The 14,784-nt window shown below is 55.7% G+C and overlaps 1 protein-coding gene across 1 annotated transcript; it reads right to left on the bottom strand.

The window, feature by feature from the left end:
* Window positions 1-385: 385 nt before the first annotated feature.
* NKX2-6 (NK2 homeobox 6) lies at window positions 386-4,986 on the bottom strand. The gene is made up of 2 exons (XM_074981748.1): window positions 4,385-4,986; window positions 386-1,606 (listed from the first exon to the last, which is right to left on the bottom strand). The coding sequence occupies exons 1-2, from the start codon at window positions 4,650-4,652 to the stop codon at window positions 1,044-1,046; spliced, it is 831 nt and encodes a 276-aa protein (XP_074837849.1). The 5' UTR covers window positions 4,653-4,986; the 3' UTR covers window positions 386-1,043.
* Window positions 4,987-14,784: the final 9,798 nt, after the last annotated feature.

The raw sequence follows: 14,784 nt of genomic DNA, 5'->3' as shown, positions 1-14,784 counted from the left end.
GATCTGAGTCAGAACTAATGAATTAATCCTCACAGCTTTCCTAGGAAACAGAGGGCAAGTATTTCATCTATTTTAGGTTTGGGGAAGGGAAGCGAAGAAGGTAAAGGAGTTGTGCAGGGTTGACAAGAAGGGAGTTAGCATCAGAGACTGGAGCTCAGGAATTCCTGCCTCACAGGCCTATGCTCAGGCCCTTACAATACAGGAGGAGGTGGAACAATTTGTAAAGGGGGGTGCTGAAAGCCATTGCACCAAATGGTATACCCTGAATAGAATGGAATCCACTTCAGGACAGATGGTGCAGCAGCTCCCCTCCCCAGCACCCTTATTTCTGGCACCTATTTTTATACTGTAACCTTTCTCTGTCTTTTTGATAGCTTTTAGGAGGGCTGGGGCCATGATAGATTAAAAATATTAACTGTGCAATTTGGGGGTGGGGAATTGTGGTGATTTTCATTTTTAATTGAAAAAATGCATGAATGAAAACAGTTGTGTTGGAAATGAAAGAAGAGATGCAGGGTGCTGGACTTGATGTCCTCTGGAGGTTCCTTCCAGTTCTATGATTCTGTGCATAACTGAACTGTATCACAGAGGATGATAGAGCGGGGAGGTTAGGAATTAAATAACATGCACAGATGAAAGTACATGTGCAAGAACATGCACAGTCCATGCTTTCTGGTTGTCTTTAGGCAGGACACCTGGGTGGTTGGTTTGGCTCAGCTCAGATGATCCCTACTGTTCTTCCATTGCGGAGAGGCAAACCGCATTTTGGGGTGGGAGGTGAGAAGAGAGGCCTTATCAAGAAACACCCATGTTAAATAAATAAAGAGAGCAGTAGCTTAGTTCCCAGGGAACAGAACAGGGAAGTGTCACAGCCCCACCTTCTCAGGCAGTGTCTTCTAAAGGACACCTGGGGAGGTGCAGCCACCGGCCCTGGGAACGGAAGATGGTGGCATGGGATTGAGCAGGACGTCTGATTCCCTCCTGCCCTGGAGCGCTCCCTCAGGGTGCAGCAGCTTGGGGGTGGGCAGTTTCCAGGGGCACCTTTACCAAGCCCTGATCCCGGCTTGCAGCGTGCCTTGCAGGTGGCCCTGCTGGCTGTGTGCAGCGCCTGACACGCTGAAGCTCATGTTCATGATGTGACTGGCTGGGGTGGCAGTGGCGTGCGCCGAGGGGCCCCCGGAGTAGGCACAGCTGTAGTTTGCTCCGTAGGGGCTGTTGCTGTAGTAGGTGGTGTAGGAGTACGGGCTGAGAGGGACGCTGTAAGCCTGGGAGCCCCCCAGGCAGGGCTTGCCGTCCCGGACTAGGACGGGCACCGCCACCCTCCTGGGGGGGAGCGGGTGGGCGGAGAGCTCCAGCGACTGGTCTTGTCTCTGTCTCTTGCACTTGTACCGCCTGTTCTGGAACCAGATCTTGACCTGGGTGGAGGTGAGCTTCAGCTGGCTGGCCAGGTGCTCCCGCTCGGGCCCCGAGAGGTACTTCTGCTGCTTGAATCGCCGCTCCAGCTCCAGCACTTGGGCCTGGGAGAACAAAACCCGCGGCCTCCTCCTCTGCCTTTGCTTGGGGCGCTTCTCCGGGGGCTGCGGAGAGCCCGCGGCCCCCGCCTCCCCTGCGGAAGGCAAAGCACAGGGTGAGCCGGGACAGGGCTTTTCAATCCGCCCAGCAACCGAACTGCGCGCGCCTCCCGGCCCGGGCCACGGGGACGCCTGCAGCAGCCCGTGACGCGCCGCTGAGCCGGCCCGGGGCACCCCGAGCAGTGGCCGGGCTCGGGGTGCCCCGGGCCGGCTCGTGCTTTGCGAAGCGCCCCCCGCCCGCAGCAGGGGGGGACTTGCTGCCGCTAACGGGAGCGTTTCTGCGCGGTGGCCGGCCGGCGTGGGAGCCAGGCGGAACGCCGCCCCTCGGCTGCAGCCCGGTGACTGCCGCGCAAGAGCCGCGTATGAGCAGAGCCGCTCCCGGCCCGCAGCCCTGCGGCAGACGGTTCGCGGGCGGGGACCCCCTGGGCAGAGGCTCGGGCTCCGCGACTCCCGCTGCTGCCGCACCCTGGCGCCTGCTCGGCTGCAGGGGGATCTGGGCGCCGTCCCGTGCTGTCACCGCGGGCTCGCCGGCGCACAGGGGCACCCTTGCTCCAGCGAGTGGAGCCCTGGGCGCGGGGGATGCAGCGGTCAGTGGCCGCCCGCTTGCAGCCCCCGCGGGGCTCCGCCGTTGCGGGCAAGGCGGGGGCTGTATGTCGCGGCGCGCGGGCGCAAGGACTGGCCGCGCTTGTCTCCTGTGTTGGCCCGCAGTGGGGTGGGAGGCGGTGGCTGGGGGTGAATTGTGCACTCGGCCTGCCACTCCCCCGCCCCCTCTGAAAAACCTCCCAGCGAACCCACCCGCGACCCTGCGCCGGGCGGAGGAGTCGGGCAAAGGACGAGCGCTGCGAGGCTCTGCCGCGCGCAACCAGCATTCGCTCCCAACACGCTGGCCGGTCGCTTCCCGTGCCCGAAACCTCCGTGTCGAACAGACGGGCTTGGCTGGGCACAAGCCGCTGGGAGCGAGGCAGCTGAGCGGGTTGGGTCGGAGGAGACCGAGCGTGTCGGATTAATGCTCCCCGGTTGTTGTGTTTCTGCCATTCTGCGCGAACCGGACCGCTCGAGAGGTTTTTAAATATCACTTTGGAACTGATGCCCGCCACGTACGGGGCTGTAACACTGCGAGACAACGGCGTAATTACAATCGGATGCACCTCAAAGCGCCTTTCCAGCCGTTGGGCATACGGTGGAGAAGGGTGGACTTCCTTCCCCTTGTTAAAAGATTGTAGCATTTGTGTACACACCCATTCAAATGCTTTGTTTAGAGTTGTACCCCATCCAAACGCTTTATAATGTGTTCAGAGAGGTGCACAATATGTAAAGCATTTGTGTATCGGTATAGATACAAATTGTACTCGCTGCACAGTGAAATAAGAGAAAATATTAAATATAAAACTATTGCATAGTTTAAAAATATCACCAGCTTATAACTATCTATTTTCCGTAGATGCTTAACAGGGCTAATTTAAAGTAGGACGCTGGAGCTACTCAATGCGAATTTATATTAATTTCATATCTCGACGGAGTAATTTTATCAAATTAAAATGTAGGGCTTCTTTCCTCCCAAGTTTGATAGTACAGCACAGGGAATTTGATACGATGGTAAATATAACTATTGATGACTTAGTTTTACGGAATTGTGACTTTTGTGGCTGGTTTTATTTTTGAAAAGTTGAAAGTAAAACGCCAACCAAGAAAAGAGGCCTTCATAAAACAGCAGTTGGAGTGAAGCTTAAAAATCCGATCTTGAACCTCGTGTATTATTTCGGTAAAATAAAATAATATACAAGGGCTAGACATTTTTAAATGCCAGCTTTGTTCGTGCAGTCAAATGGGATCTAATTTGAAAGAACTTTTTCACAAATGCAGCATTATTTTTACATCTTTCATGATAGTAATTTTGTATCTGCGCCTGGAAATACGTCGTTTCTTTTGTATTTCTGTTTATCCAAATATTCTCCTATATTTTAGACTTCACACTTAACCGCGATTGCAAACGACAGTATTTTAATTCCGTACATACCATTGGCTCTGTTTCGTGCATTGTTTGTTTCACTGTTATTCGCCGGACGTTGTTTAAAATAGCCTTTTAAAACAACGGCGGTGAAGCGGAAGTGAGTGGAATCTAGTTATGTTTTGCTGAGAATAGTTGCATAGAGGAGATCGAGCGAAGACATTTGCAGTAGGGCCTGTTCCTATCGCATTGGCTGTGGCTCTCAAGGAACTCAGGTGCCTACAGAACAAAAAGCAACCCCTCGGGCTCCTCCAGTGTTTTACCTGCTAGTCTATCAAATTCCAGCGTTAGGTAAACAAATTCTTTCTTGCAACGGGTCTAAACCAGCTCGTGTAGCCCAGACTTTTAGGCTCAACGTTTCCTTGACCGTTTTGAATGGTGCTTTCTTGCAATGCACTAAGGGAAAGAGGTCATCCTAGGGAACCTGTGCGGTGCCGTCGCTTCAGAGCCGGTGTCCTAACCCGCCATCAATGCCTCGGTTCCGGGGCGGGGGGGGGGGGGGTACCTTGGAGAGGTAACTGCCATGGAACTAAATCTCAAGGCTTTGTGGGCGCGGGGGCCCAGGCCCGCCGTGCCAGCGCCTTGGCAGGGAATGAGCAGAACAGGTGAATTCCGCAGCGGTCCAGCCCCAGTCCGCCACACGCCGCTTGGGCAGCCGGAGGGTTAGGGACAGCTGGGGCTGCCCGACGCTTCACTGACCTCCCGGCAGGCCTCCATGGCCTTCCCCATTGCGCCCAGCCCCGGAGCCAGGGCTAGGACCCCCCGAGTTCCCATCAGGCCCCCAGTTGGCAGCTGGTGCACTTACTTAGCTCCAGGTCCTCGTCTCGGCGGGGGCTCCCGGCGGGGAGCTCCCCCTCGCTCCTCCTGCGCTGTGCGCCTGGCGCGGCCTCCACCCCGAAGGGCAGGGCCCCGGCAGCGCAGGCGGCTCCGCGCTGCCTGTGCAAACAGGCGGGGGCCCCTTGCAGGCCCCGGGGGAGGAATCCCGGGGCGGCCCCGCTCTCCGCGCCCTGCTGCTCCAGCTGTAAGATGTCCTTGACCGAGAAGGGGGTGGACGTGACGGGGCTGGGCAGCATCCTGCGGGGAGGAAGAAGGGTGGAAGCCCCTCTAGGAGGCCCAGCTCCGGGCCGATGGCCCGAAAGCAGCACCCCGGCTCCCCGGACGCGCGCGTGGCAGGACTCTGGGGCTGCGCGGCTTGTGACGGGCTCCGGGCTGACCTCGGAATTGTGAATGGGAAGCCTTCCCTCCGGCGGGCCATTGGCTCCCCTGGAGCCACGTGACTACTCCCCCCCCACCTCTGGGCTGCTAGTGCCCTGGGACGAGTGCGTGTGCGGGGCTGGGGGGCATCCTGACGCAGCTCGGCGGGGCTGAGGCCGCCTTTGGGGGATGGCCGACAGTGGGAGTGGGCCCAGCACTTGTTTTCTTCTAGCCGCAGACAGGTAGCCTGGAGCCTGCGCTAGCTTAATTATAGCTTAAAGTATCGGTTGGGTGCAGCTTCGCTTTATCCCAGGCACGTGCAGCGAGAAGCCGTTGTGCTATCGCTGAGCTGGGCTCCAAAGGGCCGCCTGTTGTGTCCGTCCTGCCAGCCAGACATGGCACGGGGGCGCTGCACGCTCTTTCCCCCTTCGGCCTGTTTTAAGAGACGTGAAGGCCATACTAGCAATGTCAGCCGTGTGCCTACATCCTCCCCCTCTGCAACGCTTTGGCTTCTCCCATCTACCCTGACCAGAAAGGTGCGCTACTGTCAGTTAGAGTCGGAGAAAGGTCGCGGTCAAAGTGTTTCCCCTTCGACCTTTCATCAAAAAATAGGTCTTAAAAAACCGCATAGCTGGAGATCACCGGGAAACTGGGGCACCATCGATGGGCAAAAATCCTGTGAAGTCAAAGCTCAGTTCAGCACCAGTGTTGTACATTGGGTGTGAGAACCCCTGGCTACGCTAGAGTGATGTGTGCCTCAGACCAGAGCCGCACCCTAGGTATGTCGCCCACCTTAAATCTTCAGCGCTAATGCCTTCGCTATCTCTTATCTTTGCTACCACTCTGCTTAAAACAAGCCCTTGTTTTCCCTTTTAACTTAGCCGAAATCTTATCCACTGCAATAACACCTTCCCCACCGAAGTTAAGTGAGGGGGCTCAAAAAAGTCAATAAGTGTTGCATCCGGCTTGCATAACGTAAGTTTACCCCACAAGTGCGGCTAGTCAGGTAACTGGTATTATTGTTATAACCTTGTTAAGTAAAATCTTTGATCAAATGTTTAATTATAATTTAATATTAACTGTGTAAAACATCTTAAGTTTGTATCTCTTAAGTGCTGCTTAAATATTGTTAAAATAACCAGACCATAAATGCTGCTAAAAGTATTGTGCGTGTAATCACTAAAAAGCCCCAAAAACTCACCTCTAGTCTGAAACAAAGTTTGTTTCAGACTCTTGCTGTTAACTGGGAAAAGGTGCAAACCTTAATCCTCAACTCTAAGTCAAACTGGCAAGCCTTGCCCCATCCATAAATTACACTGCCTTCCCCTCAGGTCAACAATCCGAGGAAAACAAACCAGCAGCCGTGTAGCGCTTTTCAGACTAGCAGGATAGTTATAATTATAAGGCATGACTGCTGGTTTGTTTTTGTTTTTTTCTTAGGAGATGCAGCCAGGGCAGGTCCCACGGCTCGCGCTCTCAGCAGTGTTTCGCGCGCTCTCTTTATAAAGTACCCCCCTTTTTAAAAATGAGTGGCCCCCTATCTCCAATTTTCAGATGCCCTGGTTCTGTTTCTGCCACTGTAACACATTTGTTTGAACAACTTAATCTAAAGTGCTCGGTTGGAAGAAATTGCCTGTAGGCAATAAACTGGCCCTCCTCCTTCCGGCTGAGCAAACAGGATGAGTAGAAGTTCGGTGAACATAAAGTCCATGTTGTATTCCTAGGAGGTTGAGGGCTGAGTTACTGTCCCCCCGGAGCGCTCTGTGTACCCCCAGGATACCGGTGCCCTGGCTGAGAACCGCCGCTCTCGAGCACGGGTGGCCCCGCTGCTTATGTGTTTGTAAAATGCGCAAAAATGACTCTCCCCGCCGCAAACGATAGAAACCAACCAAGGAACCCACCGCCCGCGCCTGCGGGTGCGTGGCTCGGTGGCCGACAGCTCCGCGGCGGTGTTGCGGAGGGCCAGCGCTGTGGGTCCGAGCGCGCTGGGAAGGGAGCGGTTCCATCAGTAACACCAGCGGGCGGGCGGCTCCCGGCTGCGCCCCGGGGCGCGGGTGGGACGCCAGTGCATTCGCACGCGTGCCAGGCTCTGCGGCAGCGAGGAGGCGAATCCGCGCACCGGGGACTTGACAAGGGGCGGGGGGCGTTTGCCTGAGGGAAAGTTTCGCTCCCAGGCGCGGGGCTCCGGGCGGGCGATCCGCCGCAGGCCTACGGGTCCCACGGTAAGGGGGGGCTGCTGGTGCCTCTTCAGTGCGATCGCTTCGGCCGCGCAGAGCCCCGCTCGCAGCAGCAGCCGGCTGTGTGAGAGACACGCCCGAGCCTGCCCTCTCGTGGGGAGGGCGGAGGCGCGGCCAGGCGGGGGCTGCGCCGGGGCTGGGTGGAGGTTGTCTCGGGGGGAGCTCCGCTGCTTTGGGCCTGGGTTCTGTGCCTGGCCCGAGTGCGCCGTGACTGGCGGGGGCGGGCGCGGGCGCGGGCGCCCTGGGAGCGCAAGGGGAAGGTCAGCGGTGAGCTGTGCCGCTCTCTCCCTGCGCTCCTGCGGGCCGCGCCGCGCCGCGCCGCGCGTGTGCCGGTTACCCTCGGGCGGCGCCAGCTTCCTCCGTCCCCGTGGGCCGGAAACCCGGGGGACGGGCGGAGCGAGCCCGGGTGATCCCGGCGAACCGCGCGTAACAGGCGAGCAGGTCGCAGCCTGGCGGGGGCAGGGGCAGCGCAGCGCTGCTGAGGTTCCCGGCTTCGGTGGGCGCTCGGCCTGGCCTTTCCTGCGAGTCCTGCGGCTCCGCACCCCCGCTCCGAGTTCACCTTCCTGGGCCGGGGCGGGGGAGGGGCTCGCGCTTCCCTCCCCGCCTCCCGGGGGGCTTGTTAGTGTGTGTGCGGAGCAGCCAGCCCTTGAGCGCTGCCAAGCAGCCGGAGCCCCTCTTCCCTCCCGCGTTGTGTTTCCCAGGCAGGGGAGGGCGTGGGGAGCGGTTCGCTTCAGCTGCAGTGCGAGACACCGGAGCGATTTTAGCCGCCATTAAGATCCCATTAGTGAGGGGATTTGGGAGATAAGGGCTGATAAGGTGCAGCGCCCGGCGTGCGGGGACCACCCGAGCTCTTGGAGAAAGCTCGCTGCTTCTGGCCCGAGGGAAGGATTGGCCGGCGGGAGAAGCAGCGCCCTGAGTCCTGCGCTCTGTGCAGACTGGGGTTTCCTTACTCTCAGGAGCCCGGGGATGTTCTCTAGACTAGGCACAACTGGCAGACAAAGAGTCAAGGGCCGGCGTGCCTCAGTTTCCCCCTCTGCAAAGGTAGCACCGTGATTCTTGCGTGCCCTCTTCTGTGAATGACTCTGGGTCGTGGACAGAGGTGGTGTCACTCTTCTACAAAATCCCAGGGGGCACATTCCCTGCACCTGTTAATTTGCTGTTACTCTCTCGCGCAGGCCAGTTACCTCGAGCGGTACGCTCCATTTCTGCGTTCATACTTTTAAAATATCAGATACATACAGGCTCCTGGCCCGCACTGGACATTTTCTGTTCGGCTGTTAGAGTGGCAAGAATCTGACTAGCCCCTTTTCTTGCCTTAAAACACAAACTGCAAAGACCCCCTTCTCCCTAGAGGGATAACTCATAGAAATAGAATATCTGCCTCTTCAGATTTCTTATAAGGTTGCACCTTCCCATGGTACCTGAGCTTCTCTCTCTTCCAGCCAGGCTGGCGGGAACAAGGACTATGACTAGGGGGAAGTTATTTGGCCTGATTCTGCCCTGCATTATGGCGGTGTAAATCGGGAGTAAGTAATGACAGTAAAGGACTTCTCTCCTGCCAAACGTGCTCAGGAGAGGTTAGGCCTATGTTTCTTATTTCCTACCTTCTAAGGTGTTGCAAAGATTAACTGGTAGCATTTGCAAAATTCCATGAAGATGACACTCTTTGTGCAAACTCCAAGCTGCCTGTATTCAAACACGTACTTGTAGGCAGATTTTTCTCTGTCCCATTGCCGGATCCTGTAACTCCTCCATGAATAACCTTTCACACCAGTCATCACAGTCACTTCAATTGCATGAGGACTCGTTGCTCAGCTGAGTAAGGGCTGCAGGATTGGCCAGATGTTCAAAAGCCCGGGGAGTGCTGAGCTGATTTGAAAGTCTGGCCAAAGACGTTACAGTGCCGGCTGCGGAAGCGTTTCTCCCAAACTTGGTGAGGGCCAAGTTCTTGTGGAAAATGTGACCCCTTCTCTGAGCACTTGAAAATCTGGCTCCCAGAGCCCACACCCGCTTGCCTTTCTCCCTCCAGCAGTGCCACTGAAGTCAACGGCACTACTCCAGTGAGTAAGGTAAGCCACCAGGGCTGCTCGTTCCACTCAGGGGAAACACCAAGGGACTGTAGCGTAGGTCCAGAGACTTGGGCAGCTACTAGAACCTTATCTCGGACCTCTCCTGCCCAGCCTCGTGTCCCTCCTGGGTTTTCACAAACCTGCCAGAAATGAATACAACGGACCATTCTTTCCCTAGCTGGGAATCTTGCCTGGCCAGGTGAAGCGACACAAGGTATTGCAACCTGTTCTTAAATGTGGCTAAGAAGATCAAGGGACCCGGCTGATATTTGCAAGGGAAGCTGCCTTGTTTGGATTTTGTAGGCTTTTTACAAGAAGACCTTATAGATCAAATTAAGTTAACTGCTGAGCTGTGAGGTAATAGTTAGATAAACTCTCATCTTTAAAGTTTGATACCGGACTTCTTATCTTTGTTGTGCTTTGCCATTGCTACATTGCTGCTGAACATCCATTTCAATTAAAATTCCAGGCTAGGTTCAGATGGCTGGTGTCTGCTGATAGCACTGACAGAGCAGAGCTAGTTCTGGCCTGAGCTGGGCTGATATCTCGCCACACCACAAAAATAGCCAAATTGACTATTAGAGAAGGCTAAATAAACAAACCGTCCAAATACAGGCAAGACAAGGAAGGCTTGAAACAGGAGAGAAAAGAAAGACAATGGAAGAAGGAAAGCGGAACTGATGAGTCCGTTCAGAGGCGCTCGTGGCTCCTTTCTAATGTATGCATTTCTCTGGGGCACCAAGTACATTTTCTAGTGTGTGTAGTAAAATGTGTTTGTGACCAGGGATTTACGGGACGCGGCTGGCGCGGATTAGCATGACATCACGACGTTATTTTTTCGGTGTATACGCACCAATGGCACGGGAAGGGTACGCGCACGTAGAAAATAGTATGACTTGAAGCTTATAGGATGACTTTTTTGATCTGAAGATCTCAAAGCACCTCACAAATATATTTCCTGCAGCGCACCGTGAGTGACAGATATGTCCATTTCAGCGGGTTAAGAGAGTAGGTGAGATGAATAGCCTGATCCAACGCCCAACAGAACTGAGTGGCTTACACCAAGATACCATGTTTCGTAAGCAAAGGTGTCAGTAAAACCCAAGCCTCTGGTCGGCCAGGTTCTTCTCTTTACTTAACGGCATCCAAAGTTTTACACTTCCTCGGCCGGGTGTCTTTTGCAACGGATACGGGATCTCGATCGTAAAGTTCAGACGTAGGTACGGGGGCATGAAATGCAAACAGCAGCGACAATCCGTTTGTGACAAAGGGGTCTTCTGCAGAAAAGGACATCCAAGCGCAAAGGAGGGACACATTGTATTAGTTAGCGTCCAGCTATCTCGTTCCTTTTTGCCTGTAGTCATGAAGGAAGTGCACACCTGTTTTAGCTCTGTGCTACAGCAATTCTGTACGTTTGGGGTCCGATCTTGTTCCCATTGCCACCACTAGCAGTAGGATGTGGGTTTTTAAGGCCTCACCGAACTGCTCTTCCTGCGTGTGCTGGAAGTCACAGCAGGTACACCAAGAGAGTTCATGTGAGAAGAACAAGATAATTTGCATCCTTTAATTCAGTCGTCAACCAGTTCACAAATATTCTGTTTCTGTCTGGCAGGAGAAGATTGTTGTTTATAGTGTGTGTGTAGCCCCCTTGCAAATTGTGTGTTTTCAGAGAGTCCTGTAACTTGCTTGAAAATGCTGCAGAGCTCTGGCTCTCATGTCCCCAGTCTGTACCTTACAGCTTTCAGCCTGGCCAGGAATGTCATTTGTGTAACCCCGAGTTTCACGCCTCTCAACAACCAGACAAAAGTACATGTCAGTGCGCTGTGCCTCAACAATTGCCTTAGCTCTCACGTTTAGCATTAAAACAAATCAGCTGGAAGGTAAGTGCGGTACTTAGGTTTCAGCGCGTCGTACAGAGAGCGGTGTAAAGTCCGAGCTACGACGGTTTAGTTTAGTGCAGTTTATGTAGGGTGCTGTAACACTAGGCAAACGAGTGGATGTATGTAGAGGTCTTGCAGGGGCTTCGCTCAGAGTGTGTGTATCCGTGCTGGAAAGCTCGGGCTGCCCAGCGTGCGTACGGCGTGTCCCTTGGAAAGCAAAGCCCGAGCCTGTGCGTGACGTGTGCGCCCCTTTTCCTTTTCCCTCCCGCCGAGCTGTGTCACAGAAGGATGAGCTCTGTACAGCCAGGTGTTGAAGCGTGTCCCATTCGCTTGCATGGGACGAGTCCCCTGCTTGGGTGCATAGCGAACCTGCGCCCTGCGCGCGTGCTCCATCGCCGCGGAAAGAAAAGCCCGGGCTCCCCGGAGCCGCTGGGAAGGAGCCTGGACTATGTTGCAGGGTGTCCGTCATCTCTGTGCGGCTGAGGCCAGCTCGGCACCGCGCTTTCAGAGGTAGCCTGTTGCGGCACCGGAGGGACGCTCGGTTTTATTGCGGAACAAGCGGTGGTGGGTTTAGCCCGCTGGGCGCGTTTCCAGGCAGGATGCGAGCAGAGACGGCGCCGTCTCCCCTGCTGCTGGATTCGGGCCTGACCCCAGAGCGCGGCGCGGCGCAGCCTGGGGAGCGCGTGGGAAAGGAACGTGCTGCGCCTGCACAGGGCGCGGCTCCGGGGAGCGCGCGGTGCCCGGGCGGCCGGCGATGGAAACGTTAAAGGCTGCGGCGGAGCTTGGCTGGTTCCCTTCCCCCGGCAGGTCTGGCGTGTGCCGGGCCAGGCTCCGAGTCCGGACGCGCATGTCCCTCGCCGGGCACTGGCGGGGCCAGAGCAGGCGGCACTTGGGTTTCCATCCCCTGCCCTCCCCGGCCTCTCGTGCAGGGCTGGGCCCGGCAGCAGCAGGAGCCTCCTCGGGGACCCGCTCCCGTGCGCCTCGAAGGCCGGGCCTGGGGGGCGGGATTGCAGCGCTCGGCTGGGCTGGAGGCCGCTGGGCGCTGTGAGCCGGCCGGGGCGGCGGCCCGGGCTCCCGTGCGGCAGGGGAAGGGGAAGGGGCCGGGGCCGGGAGGAAGCGAAGGGCCCCGCAGCGCTCGGGTAGATGGGGCAGTGCGAGGCCAGGGCTCTCAGTGCCCGTGGGCGGCTCGGAGCGCCCGGCTGGCAAGGAATCGGGGGCAGGCGCTCCGCCCGCAGCGGCGGATGTGGACGGCGGGGGGCTCAGGCCCGCGGCCCGGGCGGCCCAGACCTCCGAGCTCCCGGGTGGGGCTGGATCAGAAATTCGCCCTTTTACCCGCTGCGGCACCTCCGCCCCGAGTAAGGTGCCGTGACGCACCTGCCGCCCCTCGCTTGCCGAGCGGCTGTCGGTCTGCTCACGGTCTCTTCTCCCCCGCCCCGCCCCGCCCCGGCGCACGGCGCTGCGCTCTCTCCAGCTCAAACACCTCCCGCTTTTGAACGCCCAGGCCCCTTCTGAAGCGCCCGGAGGAGAGGACAGTGCTCAGGGACAGGCAGCAGGATTCACCAGCCCCATTGCCTGCTGCCGCGGGGTAACGGGCTCAGGAGATGGCAGGGGACATCATTAATATACCTGGACTTTCCATAGGGTCTCCCACAGTGTCGTTGCCAGCAAGTTAAAGCCGTATGGCTTGGACAAATGGACTGTCAGGTGGATAGGAAGCTGGTTAGATGGTTGGGCTCAGCGGGTCGTGATCAACAGCTCTGTGTCTGGCTGGCAGCCAGTATCAAGTGGGGTACCCAAAGGGACACTTCTTGGGCCCATTTTGTTCAACATCTTTAGTAATGCCTTGGCTGAGGGGATTGCACTCAGCAAATTTGAGGATGACGCTAAACTAGGGGGAGAAGTTGATACACTAGAGAGTAGGGATAGGGCCCAGGGAGACCTAGATACATTTGGAGGACCGGGCCAAAAGAAATCTGATGAGGTTCAACAAGGATAAGAGCAGAGTCCTACACTTAGGATAGAGGAATCCCCAGCACTGCTACAGGCTGGGAACTGACAGGCTATGCAGAAAAGGACCTGGGGATTACAGTGGATGAGGGGCCGCATATGCAACCAAGAAGGCTGACAGCATATTGGGTGCATTAGTAGGAGCCTTGCCAGCAGATGGAGGGAAGTGATTATTCCCCTTTATTTGGCACTGGTGAGGCTGCATCTGGACTATTGTGTCCCATTCTGGGGCCCCAAAGGATGTGGATGCACTGGAGAGAGTCCAGCAGAAGGTGACAAAAATGACCAGGGGGTTGGAGCACATGACCTGTGAGGAGAAGCTGAGGGATTTGGGTTTATTAAGTCTACGGAGGAGCAAGTGGGGATTTGAAAGCAGCTTTCAACTACCTGAAGGGGTTCAAAAGAGGATGGAGTGAGGCTGTTCTGAGTGGTGACAGATGACAGAATGAGGAGCAGAGTTGTGGTGGGGGAGGTCTAGGTTGGATGCCAGGGAAAAGCTATTTCACTAGGAGTGTGGTGAAGCTCTGGAGTGGGTTGCCTAGGGAGGTGGTAGAATCTTCTTTCCTAGAGGTCTTTAAATCCCTGCTTGACCGAGCCCTGGCTGGGATGATTTACTTGGGATTGGTCCTGCTTTCAGCAGGGGAAGAAGGGATTGGACTTGCTGACCTCTTGAGGTCTCTTCCAACCATATGATTCTATGACACCTTTGGGGTGTGCTATTTCAGAGGCTCTGTGAGCTCAACTCCTACCAGTTTCCACTGGTGTTCATCAACCTCTGAAAAATGCTTAGATAGAACTTCCAGAGATGCTCAGAATTTACCACTGGGGTCAACCTAAGTACTGCAATCAACTGCCAGAATTTCAGAAAAGCTTGTTGCATTGCATTCATGCAGGGCACTGAGTTCTTCTGAAATCCTGACTGTAAGGCTCACAGTGTGAGGTGCTCTGTGTGCTGAGAGATTTCTGAAATCTGCTCCCTATTTTGATGTATAAAGCTAGAAGAATTTCAGCAGGATTGGCTACTCTGAGAGTTCCTGCCTATAACAGAGGGATGTCCAGACAACTTGGCTTGAGTGGCTGCCTGAAATCTGAGGCAACTACACCCAGTGACCACCTTTGAAAATTTGTGCCTAGTTATTTTTACTGATCAACCCATCCCCGTGGGATCCAAATGTCTGCAGTGCCTCCCAGGCCCCTTTTTGGAGTTACAGCTTTGTGAGTGACGAGCAGAGTGGCAGGTGGTGTTAGCTTACTGGGGGCCCGAAACAAGGAGAGTTTTGCCCTCCCCAACACATAAGTGAATTGTGGCTTCTTGAGCCGTTTGGAGATCTCAGCAGTTGTGTAGTCTGTTTATGTTTAGCAGCCAGCTTAGGGGTGAAGGGTGCGTGTGTGTGTGTGTGTACGCATCAAATCTTTGGAGTTTAGTATATGATCTTGTAGTGGGGCAGTTACCCCACTGTGGGCTGGGAGGGGTTAAAGCAGGCTGGGGGTCCCTACCCTGCTGCACACCTAGACATGCTGACATGAATACGCTGAAGTGACTCTAGCTTGTGGCTTGTCCTGAAGGGACCACAGTTGGCCACAGTGGTGGGTGTTAAGGATTGAAGACTACTGATACCTCCAGAAGGGCGTGAGAACCAAGTAATGGGTATTGCAACTGGGCAGGGTCCTGAAGACGATGTGTCAGTAAGGAAGTGGCATGGGTTCCTGAGGACACTTGGAGAGCAGAGTGATGATAGGCGAGACACTGGGCAGAAGGCAGCAGTCAGTGCGTGGAGCTAATTCCTGGTATGACCAGCAGGATGTGCCATGGCTGTG

Source organism: Carettochelys insculpta, chromosome 31 (genome assembly GCF_033958435.1).
Source record: "Carettochelys insculpta isolate YL-2023 chromosome 31, ASM3395843v1, whole genome shotgun sequence".
NCBI classification, from domain to species: domain Eukaryota; kingdom Metazoa; phylum Chordata; order Testudines; family Carettochelyidae; genus Carettochelys; species Carettochelys insculpta.
This window is presented reverse-complemented; position numbering and strand designations above follow the sequence as displayed.